The sequence below is a fragment of the Rhinichthys klamathensis genome, unplaced genomic scaffold, assembly GCF_029890125.1.
Source record: "Rhinichthys klamathensis goyatoka isolate OS25496 unplaced genomic scaffold, OSU_Roscu_1.1 h1tg000006l_1, whole genome shotgun sequence".
NCBI classification, from domain to species: Eukaryota; Metazoa; Chordata; class Actinopteri; order Cypriniformes; family Leuciscidae; genus Rhinichthys; species Rhinichthys klamathensis.
This window is the reverse complement of record NW_026606559.1, coordinates 8206037-8233471: the sequence shown is the minus strand read 5'-3', so window position 1 is coordinate 8233471 and position 27435 is coordinate 8206037. Positions and strand designations below refer to the sequence as shown.

Below are 27435 nucleotides of genomic sequence, written 5' to 3'. Positions count from 1 at the left end.
GTTAAATTGATTTTCATGTTTACTGTTGGCGTTACAACAAGCCTACTGTTACCTCTGTTGGTTGTAACATCATCATGTGTTAAAACTAAAAATTATCGCCTAATATTACGTACTTGACTACTAGTGTTGGCCTATATATATATATATATATATATATATATATATATATATATATATATATATATATATAACAAGTCTATACTTTTAGAAACACATTTTTTTGTTCACGAACCAAACATACCTGCCCTTACCAAGATGGCCGCATTTCTGGGTCGTAAATTTCACTGGCTGACACTGGCGCAACTTCCGTTCTCAACTCCTCCTTTGTCTGAGCCCGATCGGTCCTCCGCCTAGTTATTTATTTATTTCATTTTCGTTTGTGGGGTATATTTTTATATATCCTTATCTCTCGGTTATTGAATGACATTCGATTCCGACACATATATGCCTAAAAGCAAAGCCCCCAAAATGGATGACCTGGACTACAGTAAGTAAAGCTGGTTTAGCGTTGTGTTTAGTGCCGCATCACGTACTGTTGTATATGAGCTTGGGAAATGCTTCATGTAGAAGGATGTTTTTGCTATTTTAAAGGGTTTAAACCAAATGTCATTATTTTGTTGTCACATCTAGCATCTCTCCAGCTTTAGTACATCATTAATCTGCCCATCTCCAGTCACTGTTCTGGATCCATTCATGTTCGGCCTCCTTCAGTTGTTTACATCTGTATCGTGTCTCTTTGCTTTTATCAGAGGCTGAATAATTTCATGTCAACTCTGTGTATTTCATAAGTGTCGTGCCGACATGATGTCATAGTTCATCAGCTGGTCATCATCATACATCTTTTGGGTGGCGTTATTGGATTTTTAACAGTGTTTCTGTTGGTTTTAAGGAGAAATTCTTAAGCACACACAGATTTGTCATAATTAAAAAATTTAATTATGAACTTAATATAGGCACACAGAGTGAAATGCTTGTCATCATCATCAGTCTGTTGCACATTTAATTCTTCACTGGAAGATGGGCTGGTTAGACATAAAAGTCTGAGACCACATTGAAAACCTAGGATTTAAACAACAAAGAAACCTTATGATGAAGCCATAAATTATTTGTAACTAACCAGATGTACAGTAGTGGCCAAAAGTGATATTTGTTTTAGTAAGTAGATAGATGTCAAGACAAGTCATCTAAATTTATATAGCGCTTTTACAATACAGATTGTTTCAAAGCAGCTTTACAGTGATAACAGCAAAATAATGCAAAAATGATTGTTTTGGCTGTACAGCAACTTTAGAAGAAAGTCATTGTCCAGTTTAAGTTCAGTGGTGATTAATTTCCATTGTAGAAATCATTACTAGTTCTTAATTTAGTTAATTTAGCCGCTCTGGACAAAAAACAGTGAGGTCATTGTCCAGCTGAGTTCAGTTCTCATATAATGGTGTCAATGCAGGCAGATCAATAATATTGATGAATATTAAATGTCCCCGACTAAGCAAGCCATAGGCAACAGTGGCAAGGAACCCAAACACCATCAGTGACAGAATGGAGAAGAAGAAAAAAACCTTGGGAGAAACCAGGCTCAGGCGGGGGGCCTATGACCGAACAGTGTATGATTATGATTCAGGCAGCATTACAGCTCAGAAGTCAGATTGGAATCTGAACATTCATAATATTTAATCCAGTTCCTTCTGGGTGAAGATCGGAGTCATCACGCCGGTATGGAGACGGTCACGGTCATGTGACTCTTTGCAGTCAGTCAGATGCTCTTCTGTTGAAGCTCAAGATGCTCTTAGATCATCTCAGATCATGCTGGAGAACATGATCATCAGCTTCACTTCATGTAGATCCAGTCCTGCTGAGAGACACCCCCCAAATATTGAGACCTTCTCAGAATCAACTTTCTTTTTTTTTTTTTATCGGAATTTTTTTTTATGTATCCATGTACAAATTTAGGATTTGCGAACGAAAAAAAAAAAAGAATATAGGTACAAATGGCAGGTTTTAGAAAATTATTCTTTTTTGGGGGGTGAAAGGTCTGATGGGGTTCATAATTTTGGATTTACAAAATAAAATCTAACATCAAATTGTCATGCTGATAAAGTCAGTTTTGTAATGGGAAAATGTATTAAAATAGAAGCATTTAGACCCTATTGTGAAGCAGAAGCTAATAGTGAGTTTTTAAGTGATTCATTTGAGGGTTTTGAGCTGAAGATTGTGCAAATGTGTTCCTCAGAGCACCAGAGTATGTGTCTCTGCCTGCAGGCGTTGCTTTCTGAGCTTCTGCGTGTCTGGCTCAGTTTTGTCCTGGCTTGCTCTCTCTAAAGCTTCCAAACACCCACCGGTGTCGCAAGAGTCGTCTGTCAGTCCACAGAGAATCTGAACGTAAACTTGCGCATGTGTCCCGAATCCCCATCACGTTTCCATCTCGCTTCATAAAGTGAATGATATTAGACACAGGCCAGTCAGCAAACGGGGGGTTCGTGTTAAAGACTAGGCCTGGGTGGAGTGAACGGTCTTTTCAGTTCCTTTCCTATCCAAGTCCCGGTGACCTCATTTCTTTCTTTCTCTTCGCAGTCCCAGCGGACCTGAGCCCAGAGGAGCGCTCCGAGCTGGAGGAGATCCGGCGCAGGAAAGGAGCGCTGATTCTCGAGATCCAGAGACTGAAAGAGGAGCTGAGAGAAGCCATTATAGAGGTGGAGGGGCTGGAGACCAGCACCGAGGGCAGGTTAGTTGACATTTACATTTATTCATAATTAGCAGACGCTTTTATCCAAAGCGACTTACAAATGAGAACAATAGAAGCGGTTAAACTAACAATAGGACATCAATATGCAAGTGCTAGCCTATGACCCTTCCCAGTTTAATCTAACGCAGTACTTGTATTTTTTTTTATAAATAGATATATAATAGAATAGAAGAGAATTTGTTAGTATTTATGGATCAAGTGTTGCTGAAAAAGATGCAGGTTTAGTCTCAGGTTTATTCCTGATATATTGTTGGGATTTCATGCGAAAATGGTTGGTATATATTTTTGTTCTCTCTAATTTGCCTTCTCTGATAGATAACACTCAATAAATACACACACACACACATTATCTCTGTGTGAACAGTGCAGTCATTGACATGAACTTGAACTCTCTTCATGCTGTGTGTTCAGGTTCATTGAACACTGTAAAGTAAGGTGTTGTATTTCACACCTGAAAACAATATTGATCTCCTGTCTGTCTTTTATTTTATAGTAAAACATTACAGAAGAGTCGACATGTGGCCATGGGCAGAAAAAAATTCAACATGGACCCGAAAAAGGTAAGCCATCCTAAAAGTGAAGTTAAAAAAGTAATTCAGTTCAAGATAACAGAAAGAAGAAAAGGTGTTTCATGTTGCCACTGTTTTCCAGCACAGTCACATTTTTTTATATGGTCGTTAAAATTCTTTGAAAGAATCTCTTATGCTTACAAAAGACTGCATTTATATATCTGATCAGAGGTACAGTGATATAATGAAATATTGTTACACTTTATAAGAACTGTTTTTCATTTAAATCTATTTAAAATAAGCTTAATTACTCCAGGCTTCAGTGTCACATGATCCTTCCGAAATCATTCTAATATGATGATTTGCTGCGCAAGAAACATTTCTGATTATTATCAATGTTGAAAACTTTGTGGTGCTTCATATTTTTGTGGAAACTGCAAAACAAAAAAAATCTGGATTTTTTTTTAATGAAAAGAACAGCATTTATTTGAAATAGAAATTGGAAGTCTTTACTGTCTCTTGTGACCAATTTAATACGTCCTTGCTAAATAAAAGTATTAATTTCGTTTAAATATATGTTTAAAAGATGACTTAGCATTTTGTGAAAACACATACTGTATAGGTTTTTCTGAAACGTAAATATATTGATAAAATATTTTAAGGACATTTCGTGGCTGGACAATGTGGGAGATTTTAAACATTTTGTTACATTTGAATCTTTTCTTCATTTTCTACATATGTTCCTCTTTCACAGGGCATTGTATTCCTAGTGGAGAATGAGCTTCTCAGACACACTTCAGAGGACATTGCTCAGTTTCTGTACAAAGGAGAAGGACTCAATAAAACTGCAATAGGAGACTATTTGGGTGAAAGGTATTTTGCACTTCAACTGCATTATATCTGTGATTTTTTTAATTTTTTAATTTGTGACTAAGAAAAAGAAGTGCAATACCATATAAGCAACATTTAATTTTTGTTTCAAATCAATTTCAAAGCAGACGGGCATTTGAGATGAATTTAAAGAAACTTTTCTGAGAGGATTTATAGGGATAGTTCACGCAAAAATGAAAATTACCCCATGATTTACTCATGCATTCATATACACCTAGGATGGCTTGAGGGTGAGTAAATCATGCAGTCATTTTCATTTGTGCGGGAACTAAGCGTTTAACTTGGCAAACGGTCTCTAACAGCTAAAGCAACAAGCATATTTAAACTACTGATTTATAATATCATTATAATAGATCATATAATAACAATATTATTATGATAGATTTATAATAATATATAATAGATCAGAGATTTTGTTAATGTTGTATGTACATTTCTCTCTCTCTCTCTCTCTCTCTCTTTCAGAGATGACTTCAATATTAAAGTATTGCAGGCTTTTGTTGATCTTCACGAATTCACAGATCTGAACTTGGTACAAGCACTTCGGTAAATCAGCAACTTTTGTTTGTTTGTGTTATTAATATATTGAATTATCTTTTTTTTTCCTTTTTTTTTTCAGTAGTTTCATTGTGCTTTTGTCATTTGTTTTCCCCCCATTTGTTTTAGCTTTTTAGGTTTAATTTATTCTTATTTCAGTTAGTTTTATTTCCAGTTAATAATTTTAGTACTTAACTACACTTAAACTCATTTCAGTTTATTGCCAAGACAGCATTTCTAATAATAATCTAACTAATATTTACATTTAATTTAATTTCAGCTTTATTTCAATGAACATTTTTAGTTAACGAAAATAACCCTGACTAGTCTAGGAACATCTTGTTCATTTTGTATTGGGGCTTTTTGTGTGCAAAACAGTTTCGTATGTTCATATGTTATTGTGTTGTGCTTGTTTTCATGGTGCATCTGTGTGTTTCTGCTCAACGCAGGCAGTTTCTGTGGAGTTTCCGCTTGCCAGGCGAGGCTCAGAAAATCGACAGGATGATGGAGGCCTTTGCACAGAGATACTGTCACTGCAATCCTGGAGTCTTCCAGAGCACAGGTCACACACACACACACACACACACACACAGCTCCTGAGGCTTTCATCAATATGTACACTAGCTGTTCCACATGCTTTTGATCACAACATATAATAGGTCACATTTGTGTTATTTCATCATTTTGATTCTAAGATTCTCAGAATAGTCATAATTGAGTAAGTGTGTCTGGTTATGGCGCTTTTCCTCTGCATGGGTACGGCTTACTTAAATAGTACCAGTACCACCTCTGTTGAGGTTCCAAGCGAGCCGAACCGATACTGAAATGTGACGTGTAAACACTGCAGATCACTGATTGGTCAGAGAGACACCGAACCCGAACAAACAAACTTCTTCGTCTTGCGGTGAAAAACATTGAAATGCTGAGAATCAAGAACACCATTCCATCTCTCAGTCCTTAAACTCTGTCTTGTCCCCGCAGACACCTGTTACGTGCTGTCGTTTTCCATCATCATGTTGAACACTAGTCTGCACAACCCCAACGTGCGGGACAAGCCCACAGTGGAGCGATTCATCAGCATGAACAGAGGCATCAATGACGGGGGAGATTTACCAGAGGATCTGCTCAGAGTGAGTGTGAACGTGTCATTATGTCTCGACAGTGCGACAGTTTCACTGGCGTTTGCGACTAAAAATAGATGTGTGTGAGCTGTAAAATGTAGTTTGGAGCACGTGTGCGAATAAAAAAGCATGTAAACATCTTAAATCACATTATTCCCGCTCTGACCAAAGTGCGCATGTGCACGGACGTACACGCACATGTGTGTTCACACAACTTCGTGAATGAACTCCGTGACATTATTCTGAAGTTTTCTCTTCAAATCACTAAACTCTGTCTCTGCTCCGCATCTTCATCCAGACGGTGTGAAGAACGTGACGGCAGCTATTGCGATGTTCATTAGCGTGCCGAATAATATCCAGAACGTCCATAAAAATGTATTTTGAATTAATTAATGTGAGTAGATTAAAACAATGGCCAGTAACATGCATACTGTATTTCTATCTGAGTGTGGTATAATCATACTTATTAGCGAATAATCAGAATAATTAAAAAATTGCATGTAAACTGGAGTGCAGAGTTCTGCTCATATCATGTAAACATCGTACTGTGATTAAGACCTTACTCTGATTATAAGAAATAATCACATTATTGGTGCACCATGAGGTTTATTCGCAATATTGCCAAAATCCCATTATAATCGCATTATAAGGGTGCATGTAAACGCACCGGTAGTAACATGTTGTATATACGGTTTTAAGAATGCATATTTTATCTCCCTCATCTGAATTTGAATGAGCATCCTGCAATTATAAAGCATAGACATTTCAAAATAAGAGTCGCTGTCTGTTTTGGGCTCGTTTATAAATAAGTCTCGCAGTGTGTCCAATTTCCACCCAGTTATTATTTGGTTACACAAACTGTATGTAATTTCATTTAATTTTCATTTAATTTAAAGTAAACTATTTTAGCTTTTGTCTGTGATGCCCTGTCACAGGAAATTTGAGGCATGTTATTAAATATATATATTTTTACTAGTATCAGTGTTAATATAGTTAACAGAAACTATAAAACAATCTCTTTACTTGAAATAAATAAATGTTAACTGACATCAAATAAAATGTATAAAAAAAGTTTAGTTTCATTAGCATAACCTGATTTACCAAACTAAAACTGAGATAAAGATTTATAAAAAACTATACAGACATTTAAAAAGATTTAAAAAAAAAACTTAACTAAAATTAAAATGAAAGCAGAATTAAATTGAATTCAAAATATTAACAAACTATATAGTATCTCAGTGATGCTAAAATAACACTAGTATGGCGATTTGTTACAGTGTGTTTTTTATATATATATATATATAATGGAGAAATAGTTAGTTGCACCCCTAAAGTTTATAAATGCGCACATGTGCTCCTTGGGGAAAAGGTAAGCGTCAAGCCCTGTCTTGGCTGATTAGTATATTGTAATAAAAATGCTGTTACACAAATACATCAACATTATTGATTTTAAAAGGCTATGTTTTTTTGCTATAAAATAAAGAAAATGAATGACTTCAGCAGGGCCCTATGGAATCCAGTCATAAAAATAGAATTTAATAGAAGTAACACAAAATGTCACGGAATTTGACGAATTAGATTAATAAATCAAAAGTCTTCTCTGCATTTCTCTTCTCTTCTCTTAGCTTGCTTTCTAATGTAGTTGTCAAATAAGCCTAGTATTTTATTTTACAAATATTGTTGGCTTTTTGACTAATTGCATAAGAAAGGCGGTACAGTTATTCAAATCTTGATATGGATAAGTGTGTGAATATAAAATTGCAAAAAGACTGCTATTGAATTCCGCATGTTCTATGGGTCTCTGTGTGACACTGTGTGAATGTACTTCTCAAAGTAATAATAATTAAATTACAAAATTAAAACTTTATAGTATGGAATATCACACAATTTTAACAGTAAGCCTCTTTTGTGCAGCTTTTTATTTGTCAAAAAAATTAAAGCAATTGTTCATTTTCTATTGATTACTTTTTAAAAGATTCATTAATGCTTTATGCTTTCATTTGATTACCACTGTTTTGATACAAAAAACAGTGGGGCACATTATTGTAAAAATTGTATTAAGTGTTAAAGTTTTATTTATTCAATTGTTTAGACATGCTTTTTGATTTATTAAAATTGAATCAAGCCATAAAAAAGTTAAAATGGAAAAATAGAAATAAATTAGAAATAATAAAACAGAATTTGGGGATGGAAATAAAATGGATTTCATAGGGCCCTAAGAATGTTATGTTTTATAATCTTTTAATAAATTGTTAAATTATGTAGGTTTCACGAGCTCAATAAATTAGTCCTGCTTTTTTATTACTAAAAATTACTACATTTTTAATCAACCATTTCGTAGGGCTCTACTTCCGGTCTCTATGCTGCTCCAAATTGTTGAGTGTCTCAAGGCTTTTTTAATAATAACTATTCACATTGAATGCTTTTATAAACAAAGTGAGTGTCCTCTTCAGAATCTGTATGACAGCATTAAGAACGAGCCTTTTAAGATCCCAGAGGATGATGGGAATGACCTGACCCACACTTTCTTCAACCCTGACAGAGAAGGCTGGCTCCTCAAGCTAGGTGAGTCCCTCCTGATGTGCGCCAGGAGACTTTCTGTTTAACCACAGTCGTTGGAAGGGTCTCTATCATTGCCATTGCATGATATTCTATTTCATTGGCAGCGCTTTGCACTTTTTTTTTTCTCCTTAAAAAAAAACCCAAGCGAAACATCACTTCTAATTTCGAAGATTTACTTTCTTTCTGCAAATCTGCATGGCGAGCTCTGTGATCTCTCAAGCACTAAAAGCTTTTGAATCTGTTTCCCTCTCCCTGTGTCTCCCTCTCCTCTGTCTTTCTGTTTCCTGTGATCCGTCCTCCCCGTTCCCTTTTTCCGATCTCTTCTGGCTCCTGCTCTGCTTGACCTGTGATTTCTCTGCTGGGGCTGTTCACCCTTCAGGAGGTACGTACAGCCTTACTAGAAGGACCACTTAGATTAGGACACAATGATCTTATTAGTGATGTTTGCGAAGCATTATCATTATTGTAGTGATTGTGCTTCAGACATGACTGATTCCTCTAATTTGAATCAGAAAAGTAAGACTGATTACCTCTTGACTAATTTCTAGTTAGCCACTATGTTAAGACTGTGTCTTAAAGGGGTCATATAATGCCATTTTTGTACAAGCTAATATGATTCTTTAGGGTCTAAATTAAAAGTTTGTAATATACTTTAATTACAAATTCTCATTAGTATTGTAAGAAAACACTTATTTTACTTGGTCAAAAACAGCTCTGTTTTCAGCACGCCGTTTCAGTGCATATGACTTTAAATGATAATGAGCTTTGCTGACTCCGCCTCTCTGTTCTGTGCGTACACCGTTTGTAACACAATAACACAATAACCATAACGCGTTGTTCAGTATAAATAAACTTGGGATTATGAATTATATTGAGAACATCATACATAGAAAACATGCCGTAATGTACCCTGAGTGTAAACCTGAGACTCATTCATTGTGAAGCGTGCAGCTAGCCATTTGCAAAGATTAATATAAATATTAATATAAAGTTTAATAAAACGTTACACTCACTTCAGTTGTTCTAGACGTTCAGCAGGAACACGAATATCTGGTACCGATCCTTTTTTCATGAGCAGCTTCTTAGCAAATCCAGCTCATACTGACCCTCCTTTATAAAGCAGTCTGGTGAGAAATGATTCGCGCAAACATGAAAACATTGACGTTGCTCGTGGGGAATATTCCCTTCGAAAACAAACTCAGCCACTGCGTCTTCAGCGGTTCGGATTTAGGAACATTAAAATGACTGCTGACAGTGCTCCAGCATATCAACAATGAGCGCACCGGTCCGCGCAGACTATGATTCACAGCTGGCTCACGAGCGAGGGCGGGTCTGTGTTGAAACGCTGCTGTCAATCAACAATCGTGGGAGGGGCTTCCGAGCGTGTGACGTCACACGGTCGAACGGCTTGATTTGAGGCAGGGGAAAACATATAAGGAGATTAAAACAAACCACTAGATGTTTTTTTATTATTATATGATGGTTGTGTACAGGCACTGCCAACACACATTTCAGTACAATCAACTTGTAAAAGTGCATGTACCATTATATGACCCCTTTAAGAACTAATTTGGCCAAGTTTATGCAACTGGCGCCAGTAGTGATGGGTACTTTCGAAGCACTGCTTCATGAAGCTTCGAAACATTGCGAATCACTTGTTTCAAACCAGTGATTCGGAGCATGTATCAAACTGGCAAAGTGACGTGATTTCAGTAAACAAGGAATTGTACGAAATTCCAATGGTTCGCCACTAGGGTCGATCTCTGAGAACCATGAACCAGTGTCTATAGTTTTTACCTCATCTCTGATCAGTCTGTTATAATTTTGTAGAAAGTTTCAATGGCATAGTTTATAATAAAAAAAGGAAGAGTTGTAGTTTCTTATTGATTAACCAAGCTCTCCATAAAACATACAAAACAAGCCCTACAAATTCATAAAATAACATTATATATTTCTTGGTATTAGATGAATTGGTAATTGCATTTAATGGATTACTTTCAATAGAACATTTGCAGTTGGTTTGTAAAAAGTGCATGCATGTTTGGGTTGTGTTGACGTTGCATTTACACAATTCTGACCAGCAGGAGTCATCAGCTTGTGGGCGATTCAAAACTGAATTATTTTGCAAAGCAAATGGTTTTGCTGATTCGAAGTTTCAAAAAGCTTAGCCTGTTCACACCGGGACGAATTTCGTGCGCGATATTCGCCGACATTTAATGCCTCGTGACTAAACAAAGGGCGCCAATGTGAGTGTGCACACCGACGCGAAAAACGTAATTTTTTTAAAACTGCCTCAGGTTCGTTTTTTTGGTTTGACGCGCCGCGTCAAAAACTTTCCAACCAATGAGATCGGCGCTTTTACTCACGTGTCTGGAGTTTCTGAAGTTACAGTAAAACACAACTTGGGGGCGCTCAAACACAAAACGGTCTTGCCGAGCACACATACGTAACGGCGAAGAAGATAGACGCCAAGTAGCGTCTACACTGCCGAGGAGAAATGAGACGAGGAAGATGTAAGGCAAGATGAATGTAGAGCCGCTGGTCTCGTTGCTGTCGGAACATAAAGAACTATATGACAAACGCGACAGCGACTACAAAAATCTTGATAAAAGAGAATGTTATGGAGTGGTATTGCAGAGCAAATGGGCGCCATCTAATGTCAGGGAATGAATTTGCATGTCCACTCGGCTCATCGTCAGCGAAAATCGCTTGGGTGTGAACACAAAAAAACGCGTTGAAAAACGCTGGCGAATAACGCGCGCCGATATTCGTCCCGGTGTGTACGAGCCTTTAGACTATCACTAATGAACAGACCATTAAATGAGGGGGAAAAACCCTCATAGACCTGAAAAGTGACCTACCTCTTACATACACTATATGGACAAATGTTTTGGGACACACTTTTAATTACTGAATTGAGGTGCTTCAATCAGACCCATTGCCACAGGTGTATAAAATTAAGCACCCAGCCACACAGTCTGCATTTACAATCATTTGTGGGAAAAATGTCTTTCTGAAGAGGTCAGTGAATTCAAGCGTGGTACTGTGATAGGATGGCACCTTTGCAATTAGTCCGTTCATGGAATGTCATCCCTGCTAGATATTCCACGGTCGGGTCAACTATAAGTAGTATTTTTGGAAAGTGGAAGTGTTTAGGAACAACAGCAACTCAGCCACGAAGTGGAAGACCATGTTATGTTACTGAGTGCTGAGGCTCATGGTGTGTAAAATTCGTCAACACTCTGCTGATTCCATAGCTGAAACATCCATTAATATCAGCACAAATACTGTGCGGCGGGAGCTTCATGGAATGAGTTTCCATGGCCGAGAATCTGCATGCAAGCCTCACATTACCAAGTACAATCCCAAGTGTCGGATGCAGTTGTGTAAAGCACACCGCATCTAGAGTCTGGAAACATATTCTCTGGAGTGATGAATCACACTTCTCTGTTTGGAAGTATGATGGGCAAGTCTGGGTTTGGCGGATGCCTGCCTGACTTCAATGTTTGGTGGAGGAGGGATAATGGTATGAGGCTGTTTTTCAGTGGTTGGGTTACTCCACTTACTTCCAGTGAAGGGAAAACATAATGCTTCATACCGAGGCATTTTAGACAATGCTATGCTTCCAACTTTGCTATTCCAGCATGACTGTGCCCCAGTGCACAAAGCAATGTTCATAAAGGCATGGTTGGATGAGTTTGGTGTGGAGGAACTTGACTGGGCCTCACAGAGTCCTGACCTCAACCCAATCGAACACCGTTGGGGTGAACTGGAATGGAGATTGTAAGCCGGGCCTTCTCGTCCAACATCAGTGCCTGACCTCACACATGCCCTACTGGATGAATGGGCAAAAAATTCCCACAGAAACACTCTCAAATCTTCTGGAAAGCCTTCCCAGAAGAGTGGAAACTGTTATAACTGCAAAGGGAGGACCAACTCCTTTTAGAGTTTAGAATGGAGTGTCATTATAGTCCCTGTTGGTGTAATGGTCAGGTGTCCCAAAACTCCATATAGAATATAGTGTATATTCTCATAGAGGTTTGAGGCTGTGAGCTCTTTTGACTTTTACCTCTACACAACCACTTAGCAACCAACCAAAACACAAAAGAAGTGTCATTGTACTCAAGCAACCACTCCTAATACACTGGCATCTTGGTAAAGATTTTTGCACTAGCAAACATCAATACCAATCTGCAGAAAATGTAAAAAAAAAAATCTTGTAAAGTTAGTTTAGTAGGAATTTAGTTGGGTTTTTCAAGGTTTTCACTCTACTAATAATATTATGTGTGTAGAGATTTCTTGCTGTGTCTGTGCAGTTTCATTTGCAGGCTGACAGAGGAAATTTGATGTTTAAAAAGCCTGTCTTACATCTCTAATCCAGTGTAATTATCATTCTCAGGAGGTCGTGTGAAAACATGGAAGAGACGATGGTTCATTCTGACAGATAACTGCCTCTATTACTTTGAGTACACAACAGTAAGTCAATCAAAAATAGCAATATTTCATTTTATTACACAGCTCTTTGTAATACTTTTGTATAAAATACTTTTGATACTGATACTGAAAATACTGATAGCCATTTATTAAGCAGGATAATGAATTGGCCAGCAGTCAATTATAGTTCATTGTACAAAATTATTTGACCAGAGAATGCTGCGGTGGACCAATCAGAATCAAATATTCTAGAGAGCCATGTAATAATTGTTTGTACTGAATTGATCAAAAGTGATAGTAAAGACATTTGTTACAAACGATATATATTTCTAATAAATAACATTTTGAACTATTTATCAAAGAATCTTGAAAAATTTATCAGTTTCCACAAAAATATGAAGCAGTATAATAATAAGAAGAAATGTTTCTTGAGCAGCAAATCATCATATTAGAGTGATTTCTGAAGGATCATGTGACACTGAAGACTGGAGTAATGATGCTGAAAATTCAGCTTTGATCACAGGAATAAATTACACTTTTAAAATATATTCACATAGAAAGCAGTTATTTTAAATTGTAATAATAGTTCAGTGTTTTTACTGTATTTTGGTCTTGGTGAGCATGAGAGACTTAGTGACCTCAAACCTATGAATGGTTGTGTGTACTCCACGGGACTGAATTGACCCCTGATGGGACGTTCTGACTGATTTACTGAGTGTTTGTGTGTGTTTAGGACAAGGAGCCCAGAGGCATCATACCATTGGAGAACCTGAGCATTCGAGAGGTCGAAGATCCCAGAAAGCCAGTAAGCCGAATGCACCTAATCAAATAGAACAATTTCAATGATCATTTTCATATCGACTATAGATTCTTTTATTTACCATTAGGGCTGGGCAGTATATCGAACAGGGTTTGTGTGCTGTTTGTTCATGGTGTTGTTTTTTGTGTGCAGAACTGTTTTGAGCTGTACATCCCTAATAACCGCGGGCAGCTGATTAAAGCGTGTAAGACCGAGGCTGATGGACGTGTGGTGGAGGGAAACCACATGGTGTACCGGATCTCAGCTCCCACCCCAGAGGAAAAGGACGAATGGATACACAGCATCAAGTGAGTAAACCGCTGAATGAAGATGCTCGAGGGGTTTCTGAAGATCTCAGAGGGCAAGGCATTCGAAAGAGTAAAGAACGACCTGACAAAGGGGCTCAAATGCTGTAAAAATATTCACTCTGATGCCAGTGCAGCCTCTGACAAATATTTGCGTACTTATCTGAAGTATATTTGCATTTCCTGATGGGAATAGCAGGGTATATGCTAGTATACTCCTCAGGGCACAAAAATAACAGATACAAATATTTGAAATGTAAATTTTGCGCTCCTAAGCCTTCCAATATGTCCCTCCCCAACATGTTTAGCCTGTCTTACATATAACAATAGTCAGAAAAATCTTTTCTTCTTTTTTTTTTAATGGAACAGTTTATTGAACCTTTAGACAAGATCTAAAAAAAATATATATATATATGAAGAGTTTGGTTCCAAAACGCGATAAACGCCATTTTTAAAAAAAATTAGTTACTGCAAAAATCAGTAAAACTTGAAGCATAACTCTGGCATTATTCAACCCATAGCCCTGTTGAGCAAGGTCACTGTGAGCTATAGCTATTCCTTTACCTATCAATAGCTTGTGGTGACCTTGCTCAACAGGGTTATGGGTTGAATAAAAATCTTTAAAAAAATCTTATAGGCTTAAACAAGTCATATAAAATTGATACTATAATATGTGAATCTTTGAAAGTACGTGTTTTTGTCTGTGAAAACTTACTAAAAATATTATACTAATAAACTTACGTTGTTGTGTATTTTCAACAGTTTCAATATGAAAAAAAAACCTTTTATATTGATTCAATGGATTAATTGCATTTTGAAATTTTTTTTATGGATTTATTGCATTTTGGGGGAAAAATAATCCGTTTTTATAATAAATCTTTAAAAAAAAAAATTAATCCAGGTTTTGATTTTCAGTTATTATGACCTACAAATGCTATGTGAAAGTTTGAAACAGAAAATAGTGGTTCCCTTTCGAGGAAACTCTACACTGCGTCGAGAATCGACACTTTGGGGACGCTCCCTAAGCGTGCGCCTCTGAAGTATGAATGAAACTATTCCAATCCTGATTGGTGTTGCGTCGTGACGTAACATGTGACGGCATACCCGGAAGTATAAAAGTGACGCTGTCACAACACACACTAGCTTTCGCTCTTCAGCAAGCGCTCTGTGTTGAAACTGTCTGTCTTATTTGGTGTTGTTTGTCAATCAGTTGATCAGAATGGCCAGCGAACAATTTAAAAGATGTGTGCATCCTTGCCCTCGTTTTATTACGGGTGGGGACACGCATGCTTTGTGTGTGAATTGTTTGGGAGCGCAGCATGCACAAGCAGCTCTTGAGGGAGCTGTTTGTGCAGACTGTGAAGCACTTCCTATTAGAGTGCTGCGCTCCCGGCTGGCGTGCTTTGATGAGCACGGTCAGGCTCGCGTTCCCCACGGTTCTGGTCCCGCGTCCGTTGAGGCGGCGCGACGATTGAGATCGCGGGGTTCGCAGCGGGATCTTACAGATGAGAATGGGACTGCTGCGGCACTTTCTCATTCTTCATCTGAGGATCCCGTAGCCCCTGAGAGTGGTACAGGAGCCCGCATCGCGGCTTCTCCTGCCCACGATCAGGTCCCAATGCTTGAGCTCTCTGCTTCTGAGGAAGTGGATGTGCTCAGTATTGATGCGGATGACCGTGATTTGGGCGCGTCAGTTCACGGCCAAAGCTATGAGGAGCTGGTAGAGGTTGTGACTCGTGCTGTGGCCAGACTTAACATTAGCTGGCCACATGATGAGCAAGGAACGCAAGTGAAAGCAAGCTTGATGAGCGTTTCCTGCAGCACAGGTCACAACCTCAGCGCTGGGCTAACTGTTTTTCCCCAATCTTACAAATAAAGAGATAGGAACTCTCCTGGGAAAAACCCCACTCTTTTTCAAATCTGATCACATTCACTAAATGATTATTTGAAGAGGTGGGTGTGAGATGGCGGTTGGTCAGGCTGGTACGTTCCTGTACTCTAAGACGATTTTACAGGCGTATAATGGCACTAAACGTACCATAGCTTATTGTAGCAGTTATGATGGTTGAGAGACATCAGTGGCTTAATTTGTCTGGTATAAAAAAGGGAAGACAAATATTTTCTGCTGAACGCTCCGCTATCACCTTCTGGCCTGTTCTCCGACGCTGTAACTTCAATCGTCGACAGGTTTATAAATAAATAAAAAATATATATATATATATATATATATATATATATATAAATAAATATATATATATATATATATAAAACTATATATGTTGTCCCGCCGTTTTTGAACGTTTCGGGCTACCTCGATTTCCAGCGAACGCACACCGTGGCGTTCACCCCAAGAGCTTGCAACCGGGCACCGACTATGGTCACAAAATTTTTCTAGACTTTTTCCTGCCGGTCATCTGCTTCAGGAAGTCGAGAATAGTGCTCGAGAAACACCCGAGGCCGGTCCCAAGGGGCTGGTTCCCTTAGTAAATTTTGTAGAATGGCAACGCCTTCCAATTATCTATATGGGTCCTGAATATTTTCAAATATGGGTACGGACTGCAGTTCGTTTACCGACCTCCCAGCTTTGTTGGGGTCGTACCGACCGCAGGGGTTCCAGAACAGGCTCGGGTTATGGAACAAGAGGTACAGACTTTACTGGAGTTAAGGGGCCATAGAGAGTGTTCCCCTACCAGATAGAAAGTCCAGGTGTTACAGCCGGTACTTTTTAGTTCCAAAGGAGGATGTTGGACTGAGGCCAATTTTAGATCTAAGGCTATTGACTTGTTCTTTGAGGAGATCCAGGTTCAAAATGCTTACAATTTCCATTATCGGAAACCAAATCAGATCCGAGGACTGGTTTGGCATGGTAGATCTAAATGTTGGGGCTGTCCACTCAGTTGCAGGGCAACCGATGTTGTTCTTGCAGCGGGGCCCGGAAACGATGTGTATTGCCCGCCGTCTATGACGCTTCGGGCCGCATCATTTTCCAGGGAACGCATTCTGCGTCGTCTGTCCTCGAAAAATAAAAGACGAGCATCAGTTATGGTCACGAAAACCGTATCGACTACAGCCTGCCGGTCTTCCGCTTCAGGCAGTTGAGAAGGGTGCTCGGAAACCACCAGAGACCAGTCTCGAGAGGCTGGATCGGATGTGGTTCTTGCAGCGGGGCCCGGAAACAATGTGTATTGCCCGCCGTCTATGACGCTTCGGGCCGCATCATTTTCCAGCGAACGCACTATGCTTCGTTTTTCCTCGAAAAATAAAAAACGAGCATCAGTTACGGTTACGAAAGCCGTATCGACTACAGCCTGCCGGTCTTCCGCTTCAGGCAGTCGAGAAGGGTGCTCGGAAACCACCAGAGGCCAGTCTCGAGAGGCTGGTTCTCTTAGATCGGGGTTCTTCCGTTCGGCCTAGCACTCTCTCCCCGCATGTTCATGTGTAGGTTTATGGATGCGACTCTGGCTCCACTGAGGCTTCAGGGCATCCGTATACTGAATTACTTCGACGACTGGCTCTTATTGGCCCAGTCTCGAGGAATGGCAGTTCGGCATTGAGATGTCGTCCTTGGCCAGAATTAGAATCGGGGGTTGAGACTCAACACTAAGAAAAATGTGTTGGACCCAGCTCAGAAGACTGCTCTTCTGGGCATGAAATGGAATTCGATTACAATGTGGGCACGTATGTCTCCCGCTCGTATCGAATCCATCCAGGCCGTGGTGTCCGGGATAAAGCTAGGCCAGACCATCACTGTAAAGCAGTTTCAAAGACTGCTGGGCCTTATGATAGCGGCATCCAACATTATACATTTGGGCCTTCTACACATGAGGCCCCCTTCAGTGGTGGCTGAGAGCCAAGGGTTTTTTCCCTCAAGGGGAATCTGTTCCGTATAGTCAGAGTTACGCGCAGATGCCTTCGTTCTCTGGTAATTTGGAAGAAACCTTGGTTCCTATCCCACAGGCCAGTGCTGGGAGCGTCATGTCGCCGGAAAACCGTTTGACAGTCGCCTCCCTCGCTGGTTGGGGTGCGGTCATGGACGGCCGCTTTGCCAGGGGTCTGTGGCAGGACCATCATCATTCTTGGCACATAAACTGTCTAGAGATGATGGCTGTGTTCAGGGCTTTGAGGAGCTTCCTCCCAGACATCAATGGTTACCATGTCTTAGTACGATCAGACAATACGTCTGTGGTAGCTTATCTGAACCGACAAGGGGGACTCAGATCGCGCCCTCTGTGCAGACTGGCGCATCAGATTATTCTTTGGTCCCAGGGGAAAATACTCTCTATCAGAGCAATGTATATTCCGGGGGTTCAGAATCAGGGAGCAGACATCCTGTCGAGGCAGGGGCTGAGGCCCGGGGAATTTAGACTTCATCCCGATGTGGTGAAGTCAGTATGGGAGAGGTTTGGACCATTGGAAGTGGATCTGTTTGCGTCTCGAGAGACGTCCCACTGTCCACTTTGGTTCTCCCTCACACATCCAGCCCCACTGGGGTTGGATGCCATGGTACAGGCCTGGCCGAGGCTTCGCCTGTACGCACTTCCCCCGATCGCTCTGCTCCCGGGAGTCCTGGAGATGGTCCGTCAAGAGGGCATCAGTCTACTTCTGGTTGCCCCGAGGTGGCCGCTCCGAGTATGGTTTTCAGACATTATATCACTCCTGATAGCTCCACCATGGCAGATTCCTCTGAGGAGGGATCTGTTGTCCCAGGCGGAGGGCACAATCTTCCACCCTCACCCAGAGCTGTGAAAGCTGTGGGTCTGGCCTCTGAGGGGGTTCAGTACCTAAATGCTGGTCTATCAGCTGGAGTAGTTGAAACCATACTTAGCTCTAGGGCTCCATCTACTAGGAGATTATATGGCCTCAAGTGGAATGTGTTTTCACTTGGTGTAGAGAACATGAGTTGGACCCAGTTAACTGCCCGGTGGCTTCAGTTCTGGAGTTCCTTCAAGATCGTTTCTCTGCGGGTCTCTCCCCTTCCACGCTTAAGGTGTACGTGGCTGCCATTGCGGCTTTCCACTCACCTTTAAGTGATGGGCCTCTGGGGAGGCACCAGTTGGTCATTCGTTTTCTCCGTGGTACTTGGAGGATGAGACTGGCAACCAGGTGCAGGGTTCCTGCCTGGGACCTGGCAATAGTTCTGGAAGGGTTGTCCCTGGCCCCCTTCGAACCTCTACAGTCGGCTTCGCCTAAGGACTTAACGCTGAAAATGTTTTTTCTCTTAGCTATTACCTCACTTAAGAGGGTGGGAGATCTCCAAGCCCTGGTACACCAGCTTGCTTGGAGTTTGCCCCTGGCAGAGTAAAGCTTTTTTGCACCCGAGTCCGGGCTACGTGCCTAAAGTATCGAATACGGCTCGGTCTACAGTTCTTCAGGCATTCCATCCTCCACCTCATGTGTCGGCAGAAGAAGAGAAGCTTAATTTGCTCTGCCCCGTCAGAGCTTTGAGCGTGTACCTTGAGGGTCCTCTTCTTGGAGAAGGTCGGACCAATTATTAGTATGTTTTGGGTCACCTAAGAAGGGGCTCCCGGCATCCAAGCAAACTATTAGTAATTGGATTGTTCAGGCTATTACTGAGGCTTACAAGGTGCGCAATTTGCCTTCACCTTTAGCCGTGAGGGCTCACTCAACTAGAAGCATGGCTTCTTCTAGGGCCCTTCTTTCAGGAGTTCCTCTACAGGAGATCAGTGAGGCAGCCAGTTGGGCTACTCCACATACTTTTATTAGGTTCCACAGTCTCCACCTTCCTAGTACGCCTGGCACACACGTGCTCAGTCCTTGCTGAGTGCCTAAACAGTTTCACTCCGGGACAGGCCTATTCGGTGCGTGGCCTAGTGGGCACTCGTTCCCCAAAGTGTCGATTCTCGACGCAGTGTAGAGTTCCCTCGAAAGGGAAGGTCTCGGGTTATGACTATAACCCTTGTTCCCTGAGAAGGGAACGAGACACTGCGTCGTTCTGCCACGCCCCTTGAGGCCTTGGAGCGTCTTGCTTCATCGCGAGGCTAGTGTGTTGTTGTGACAGCGTCACTTTTATACTACCGGGTATGCCGTCACATGTTACGTCACGACGCAACACCAATCAGGATTGGAATAGTTTCATTCATACTTCAGAGGCGCACGCTTAGGGAGCGTCCCCAAAGTGTCGATTCTCGACGCAGTGTCTCGTTCCCTTCTCAGGGAACAAGGGTTATAGTCATAACCCGAGACGTTTTCATCTTTCCACTTTCTTGGTAAAGAAAACACATTTTTACTCAAATTAATCTAAATGGATTTATTGCGTTTTGGAACCAAACTCTTCATATATATATAATATATATATATATATATATATATATATATATATTTGACATTTGATAATGTCAAATATATATATATATATATATACAGTATTTGACATTTGATAATGTCTGAGTATCATAATGCGTCAGGCTTTTATCGGTCATGTAGTATGATTTAGTGAAAATATGGAGCTCATATTAAAGGAGGAAAAACAGCTCAGGCCCAAAAATGGGAAATTTGTTGCAGATGCAGATATTTTTATGGTTAGATGAAATTCTGATAGCTTGTACTGTAAATCAATGAGATCTTTATAACAATATAGCAGATACTTACATAAAATCATATAAATATCAGTTTTCACTCTATATCTCCCAATAATGTCTTGATGGTAAGATGATTTTTAAATACTTAGTTTTATGATCAAAGCTCTGTAGTTTTAAAACATTGAATGCAATGCAACACAATGATGATTGAGAGATGAACAAATAAACGTTCCTCAAAATCCGGATGGATCATATTTGATACTCACAATTTAATATGATTTTTATAAAAAAATATGTATGGATAATCAAGTAATCAGTCCAGTAAGTGTTCATCTTGAAATACTACTAACAATTTAAAAGCTATTCTTACATTTACTTTGTGCTGTGTAAAATCTTTACTGATTTTTATAAAGTATAAACTATCTCAATCAGACGACAGAAGACATGCTGTAGATTGTGTGCAAAAGTTTTTTTTTGTTTTTTTTTTATCATTTAGAGGCCTTTGAAATAACGTTTCCTTTTTGTTAAAAACCGAGCAAAGAACAACACTCGGAGATGTTTCTCCGCCGCTCTGCATACGTCATCTCCTCCATCGCTCTGATTGGGTTTAGGTCTATCCGCGACGTCCGTTGGTGACGCCCCTCTGGAAATGATTTGTCTATGACGCTTTGCCAGACCATAACTCAGTTACAACTGAGAATGGTCTGGTTTTAACCAGGCTAATACAACTAGGCATTATAGGGTCAAATGGGAAATCTATGCCAACTCTGCAAATAAGAGCATGGAACATGACCCGATCTTCTGTTTCTGTTCCAGATCTGCTGTGAGCATCGACCCCTTCTACGAGATGCTTGCTGCCAGGAAGAAACGCATTTCCCTAAAGAAGAAGGAGGAGCAACCCTAGAAGTCCTCCATTTCTCCTCCATCCTTCCAAACACTCCATCCATTCTCTGAGAAACCAATGATACTTCATTAAGGTAGCTCTTGTCCTCTCATCAGAAGAATCCATAATGCTGGTTTTATGGAGAGGTGGATGTCGTTGGGTACACCTGAACGTCATCATCTTTGGTTTGGATTTAGGTGGTCTGGACTGCACAATTACCCATCTCTTATGTTATAACTTCTACTACACTTGTACACTACACAGTGTTATTCACTATCACTCTAGTTCGTAGTCCCGCACTATATTACGCTGACATTCCATAACATTCAGACATAAATCTGCATAATTCTCCATCCTCACCTCATCACGTTCACTTTTTCTTCCTGCGCTCTCACATTCGGTGGCTTCTGTCCACCATTCCTGCTATTTCCAGCATTTTACTGTGAAGTTCTTACACATACAGGGTAGATGACCAACCAGCCTGATGTATCTTCATCACCACCATCGTCAGGGACCGATTCAACCGAGCCTTTAGCAGAAATGAGCAGGAAGTTTCGTTCGCACTGAAGGCTTTTGTTATTGATTTACTGGGTCGATCTGCTACCTGTCTTAGTTATTTAACTAAACTGACACTATTTATCTCTTACTCGTTCGAGTTTATTCACATGTTATAAATGAAGATGTAAATGAAGGTCATTGCTGTTCACACTACATATCAAGACTGAGTTAAGCATATCCCATCAGTTGTTTTTAGACTAATATTGGTATATATAGAATAATAATAGTGATAAACCTGCCAGTGATGTCATTTCCTGTGCACAGTTGATGACAACTATATTGAACTTCATTGACCCATCAAAGCATCTGTAGAAACACATCTCATTGTATGCGAGTCCTTAAATAAGCTCCTCCACCTTTGAGAAAAGAGCCTTAAAAGTCCCCAAGCCCTGTTTCTGAATGTTTTTACTAGTGTTTCAACTAAACCAACTGGGTTTAAACTGATAACTCAACCACTGGTGCTGCAAAACTGTTCTTGGGGGGAATCTCATGAAAATATGTCCAGATTATATTGTACACTAAGAAGAAAAATTGATTTTGCAAAAAGAAATTAACTCATTTTCAAGATTTTGTTTTTTAATTTAATTTATTGTTTGCCCTTAACTAAGCACATTTCCCTCCAAATGCATCCAGATGTTTGGCGGAATTAAATCTAATTTTGGTAACATTGGGTCACATTTGTTAAAGGGTTAGTTCACCCAAAAATTACTCGTTCCAAACCCGTAAGTCTTTCGTTCATCTTCAGAACGCAAATGAAGATGTTTTTGATGAAATCTGAGAGATTTCTGGGTAACACTTTACTTGAAGGGGTGTGCATAAGACTAACATGACACCTTCATAATCATGACATGACACATGTTATGAATATGAAGGAAGTTTTATGCATGTTTGTGACAACTGTCATTAAGTGTCATTCGCTCAATTATGACATTTTTAATGCAAATATGACATTGTTTGAGATGTCTTTGTTATGACACCTTGACATAAACCAATACAGCATAACCTTACAGTGTCTTTGTCATGACAACTTGATACTACTAAGACAACACAACCTGTCATAAACATGACACAGCAGATTAATTATCAAACTTAAGAAACCACTTAGCTTTATGGGTTAACATTACATTAAACTGTCAGGTGGTTGGTTTTGACATTGGCTGTCATGAAGCCATTATAACTGTTTAATGACAAATTCAATTTGTACCACTGTAGTTGAGGTCACGAAAAAATATTCATGACACAGTTATAATGGCCTTATGACAGACAATGTCAAAACCAACCACATGACAGTTTAACTTAATTTAATGTCAAGTTGTCATGACAAAGACACTGACAGATTATGATGTTATGGTTTATGTCAAGGTGTCATAACAAAGACATCTTAAACAATGTCATATTTGCATTCAAAATGTCATTATTGAGCAAAAGACACTTAATGACAGTTGTCATAAACATGCATAAACCCTACTTCATATTCATGACATATGTCATGTCATGGTTATGAAGGTGTCATGTCAGTCTTATGTACACCCCTTCAAGTAAAGTGTTACCGATTTCTGTCCCTCCATTGACAGTCTACGCAACTACCACTTCATGATGCTTCAAAAAGTTCATTAAGAGATTGTGAAACTAATCCAAAACTAGTCCAAATTTTCTGAAGAGACTCGATCGCTTTATATGATGAACAGATTTAATATAGGCTTTTATTCACATATAAACATTGATCAACTCACAGCTCAAGCCTGTTCGCTTGACGTCCAAGAACCAATGAGGTTCATTCTCGTGCGTCAGTCATGTTCATGTTCGCTGATCAATGTTTATATGTGAATAAAAGACTTAAATCTGTTCGTCATATAAAGCGATCGAGTCTCTTCAGAAAATTTTGACTAAATTCATAAGGATTAGTTTTACGATCTCTTTATGAACTTTTCAGTTGTGTAGCTGTCAATGGAGGGACTGAAATGTCTCAGATTTCATCAAAAAGATCTTCATTTGTGTTCTGAAGATGATCGACGTGAGACGCGATTTTTTTCTTTTTAGGTAAACTAACCCTTTTGTTAGCATTAGTTAGTGGACAGAGCATTAAATATTAACTAAGATTAATAAATGCGATAGAAGTATTGTTCATTGTTAGTTTATAACAAACGAGACCTTATTGTAAAGTGTTACCCTAATTTCTTTTGAGTTTGGGATGAAATTTGACATGGTCTTGACAGGTTTGGTGAGATTCGCTCTGTGCCATTACAAGCAAACCGTCTCGATTGGCCTTTCAGAATGTGTGTTTGCCAAAGCAGAGAAAGACTGCCGTGTCTGCTGCTTAATCCCCCACAAACCAGACATGAAAACACGATGGTTTCGTATAATTCCTGATCCTAAAACATGTGCCAGACGTACTTGTATCGTTATTTGTGTGAAACACTAGTTACTCCCTCTTACTCAGTGCTGTTCAGTTTGAAGGAGTCCATGGCAGCTTTTTCCAATGTACATTATATTTTGCCTTTTTCTGTTTGTAAATACATGTTGTTATCTTTGTTTACTACACACATTGCTAGCATTTTTATTTATTGTTTTTCCAACTCTTTCTTTTTTTGAGAAACAAGGATCGGGGGTTGCATGTTGTACTGAATTGAAGCATCTTTTGTAAAGGGTGTGTTTTGGGCACGTCAAAGGCGACTATTAGCGTTCTGTATTTCTAAACCTCACGTGAGCGTGCGAGTCTGCAAATTGGCATTGCAGTTCAAAAAGCATCTAGTAGCTATTAAAACGTGTACTTGATCAATACAAAGCGATAAATATTTTTAAAGCCGATTTATACGGAACACTAATAGCGTCTGGAGTCTAAAATAATAATAATAACCACGCTATTTAAATATACTAATTATGAAATGGTTAATACTGAGAATTGTTTAGCCGTGCATTTTGCTTGACTTTTGTGATTTTTCCCGATTAATATAAAGCTTGGCTATAGTAATCGATGTCTTTGACTTTAAGACATATTTAATAGTTTGGAGTTAGAATCCATGTTTATGGCACTTTAATAGAGTTCAGCACAGTTTCGACTAAACGACAGCCTGATTTACTCTCTAGTGCCCTCTATGAGTATGTAATGATACTGCAGTTCTTAACTGGTTTAAGCCTTGCTGCACACTTAAAGGATGCCAGTATACAGCATCCACATCAAATCGTTTGAGGTGAACCTGCTTCACATTGTATTGTATGTTAACCCACAGGCCACACGTATATGACTGCGAGAGATCTCAAGAGACTCCCAAGTGTTAAATGGCATTAAACTGCTGACTGCAACAGTACATTCCTTGATATAAGCTATATGTTTAAACGAATAGTTTGGGCATGACGTGGTCTGATGAAGACTGTAGAATGACTCTGATGACTTGAATACGTTTTGGAGACTCTAAATCTGGGCATTCTTGATGAGAAGTGCGAAGGTGCCAAAACCTTTCAGCTAGTCTGTGAATACGATACGACAATTGAAAGCGTTTCCTCCTCATCTATCTTTTTTTTTTTTTTTTTTTTTTTTTTTTTTTTGATTGGCCACAGAATGGTACAGATTGTTGAGAAATTCATGTAGCAAAATGAAAACTCAGTTATGGTACACTGGTGCCAATCAACTCTAATAAACAAAAAGATTTTAAAAAAGACATTCACATTGTGTGTGTGTTTATTAATAGCTGGTGAATATTGTTATCAACAAGGTGTACTTGGAAATATTTGTAAACCTACAAAACAAGAGATTAATATTCAACCTCTATCTCACACATTTTGTACAAATTCATACAGTGTTATTTATAGAAAAAAAAGTAAGCATTAACAAATTCATAAATTTGCCAAAATAATTGTGAATTGTCATGAGGCTGTTGCAATATAAGGGCTGGCAACAAGTATTTGCATGAACATGTTATTTACAAAAAATAATGCATTAAGTAGGCCTACCTTTTAAAGTAAACATGAAATTTTGATAGCTTTCAGATCTTTAAAGCAGACTAATTACATGAAATGCATATTAATGTCAGTGGTTGTCTTTCTACATCTGCTAATAATCTTAGTAAGATGATATTTAAATACTTAGTTTTATGATCAAATCGCTGTAGTTTTAAAACACATAATGCAGTGCAATACAGTAGGCCTAATGATTAAGAGATGAACAAATAAGCCTTCCTCAAAAGATTGATGGTTCATATTAGATACTCACATTTTTAATGATTAAAAAAATGTGTGGATAATCAAGTAAACCTAAGTTGCTCCGAGTTATTCTTCTATTTACTTTATAAAAATCAGTGAGGATCACAGCAAAAATATATGAAATACCACCTGAAGGGGGATGGTTTTACAAATCTACTAAAAGGCTTTTGACTTGCTAAAAAGTCTAAACTATCACTCATCAGACGACAGAATGCATGCAGTAAATTGTGCAATAGTTTTTTTTAGCTTGTCCACTTTCAACCACCACTTCCAGAGGCAGTCAAAAACGCATTCGGCCGGATTGCTTAGGTAGTGTAGAAGCTCATGTGGTCAAATGTGTTCAAACAGCCAGAAAAGACCGTCTACTCTCCGTCTACTGACCTAATGAGTAAACACAAGAGCATAAGGACGGATACAGGATTTAAACTTTGTCGACTAAAGACCCAAGTTTGGTTTGAAGATGAAAAATGTGCCAAGCACAGCGTTCTCTCACCATTCCTGATTTGTGATTTCTAACACACACTCGCAGCGTTCGGCTGGTTTTCCATATGTTTTTCCATCGTCTCCGGTCCGCTCCGGTCACGTAAATTAGTGTTGCCAGATTGGGACGGTGATTTCCAGCCCAAAAGCTCACCAAAACCCGCCCACTACAAGAAAAAACCGCCCAAAATTTTACTGCCAAAATAATGTGATATAATTTCATTACCATGTCATTTAAGGTTGATAAGCACAATTTGTATCTCTTTAAAACAAAATAACGATGATAAAATAAAATAAAAAATAAATAAATTTTCCAGCAAAACAGATCAAAACAGGGCAATAATTAAGGAGAATTAGCCAATATGACTAAAATGTCCAGGTGGACACTGTCAAAACGGCAATCAAGAACCGATGACTTTAACCCTCGGAAGTAGCCTACACATTGCAGAACATAATGCAGAATTTAGCAGTCAAAACGGATTCATGGTTGATTCAAACCTTTTTCAGCAGCTGTCAGGGACAAGTAGAGTGCAGTCTGGATGGTGCAGTTGCAGAATGCAGATGTTTGGTTAGGCTAGTGTGCACATGTGACATGGACAGGAATCGTCCCATATTTGATTTCAATTCAAGTCATTCAACTGTGCTCTCCTCTCAGAGTTATATTCACCATATAGTGACGTGTGCGTTTTTTAGAGTTGCTCACTAATGTACACTCTTTTGTATAGTAGCTATGTCACTTTGCCTTAGCGATCACTTGAATATACAGCTACAACTTCTCGCGCTCAATCGGGTCTGCCTGCGGATCGCTGATTGGCTAAAAGTGCGTGCTCGTCGCCGGTGATGTAAACACTAACGCCAGCTGACTCTGCATGAG

At 39.3% G+C, this 27435-nt stretch overlaps 1 protein-coding gene across 1 annotated transcript; it reads left to right on the top strand.

Moving 5' to 3' along the window:
• The first annotated feature begins 301 nt into the window (after window positions 1–301).
• cyth2 (cytohesin 2) lies at window positions 302–21651 on the top strand. Its single transcript, XM_056258005.1, has 12 exons — window positions 302–487; window positions 2572–2722; window positions 3237–3303; window positions 4007–4125; window positions 4609–4689; window positions 5130–5242; window positions 5662–5810; window positions 8255–8366; window positions 12763–12839; window positions 13531–13602; window positions 13750–13904; window positions 21257–21651. The coding sequence occupies exons 1-12, from the start codon at window positions 421–423 to the stop codon at window positions 21342–21344; spliced, it is 1251 nt and encodes a 416-aa protein (XP_056113980.1). The 5' UTR covers window positions 302–420; the 3' UTR covers window positions 21345–21651.
• The last annotated feature ends 5784 nt before the right edge of the window (window positions 21652–27435 follow it).

Bases quoted from the DNA above. Each gene is read 5' to 3' on its own strand.
- cyth2 (XM_056258005.1), top strand. From the start codon at position 421: ATGACATTCGATTCCGACACATATATGCCTAAAAGCAAAGCCCCCAAA. The intron at 488-2,571 runs GTAAGTAAAGCT...TTCTCTTCGCAG, and splicing joins AATGGATGACCTGGACTACA to TCCCAGCGGACCTGAGCCCA. The intron at 4,690-5,129 runs GTAAATCAGCAA...TGCTCAACGCAG, and splicing joins AACTTGGTACAAGCACTTCG to GCAGTTTCTGTGGAGTTTCC.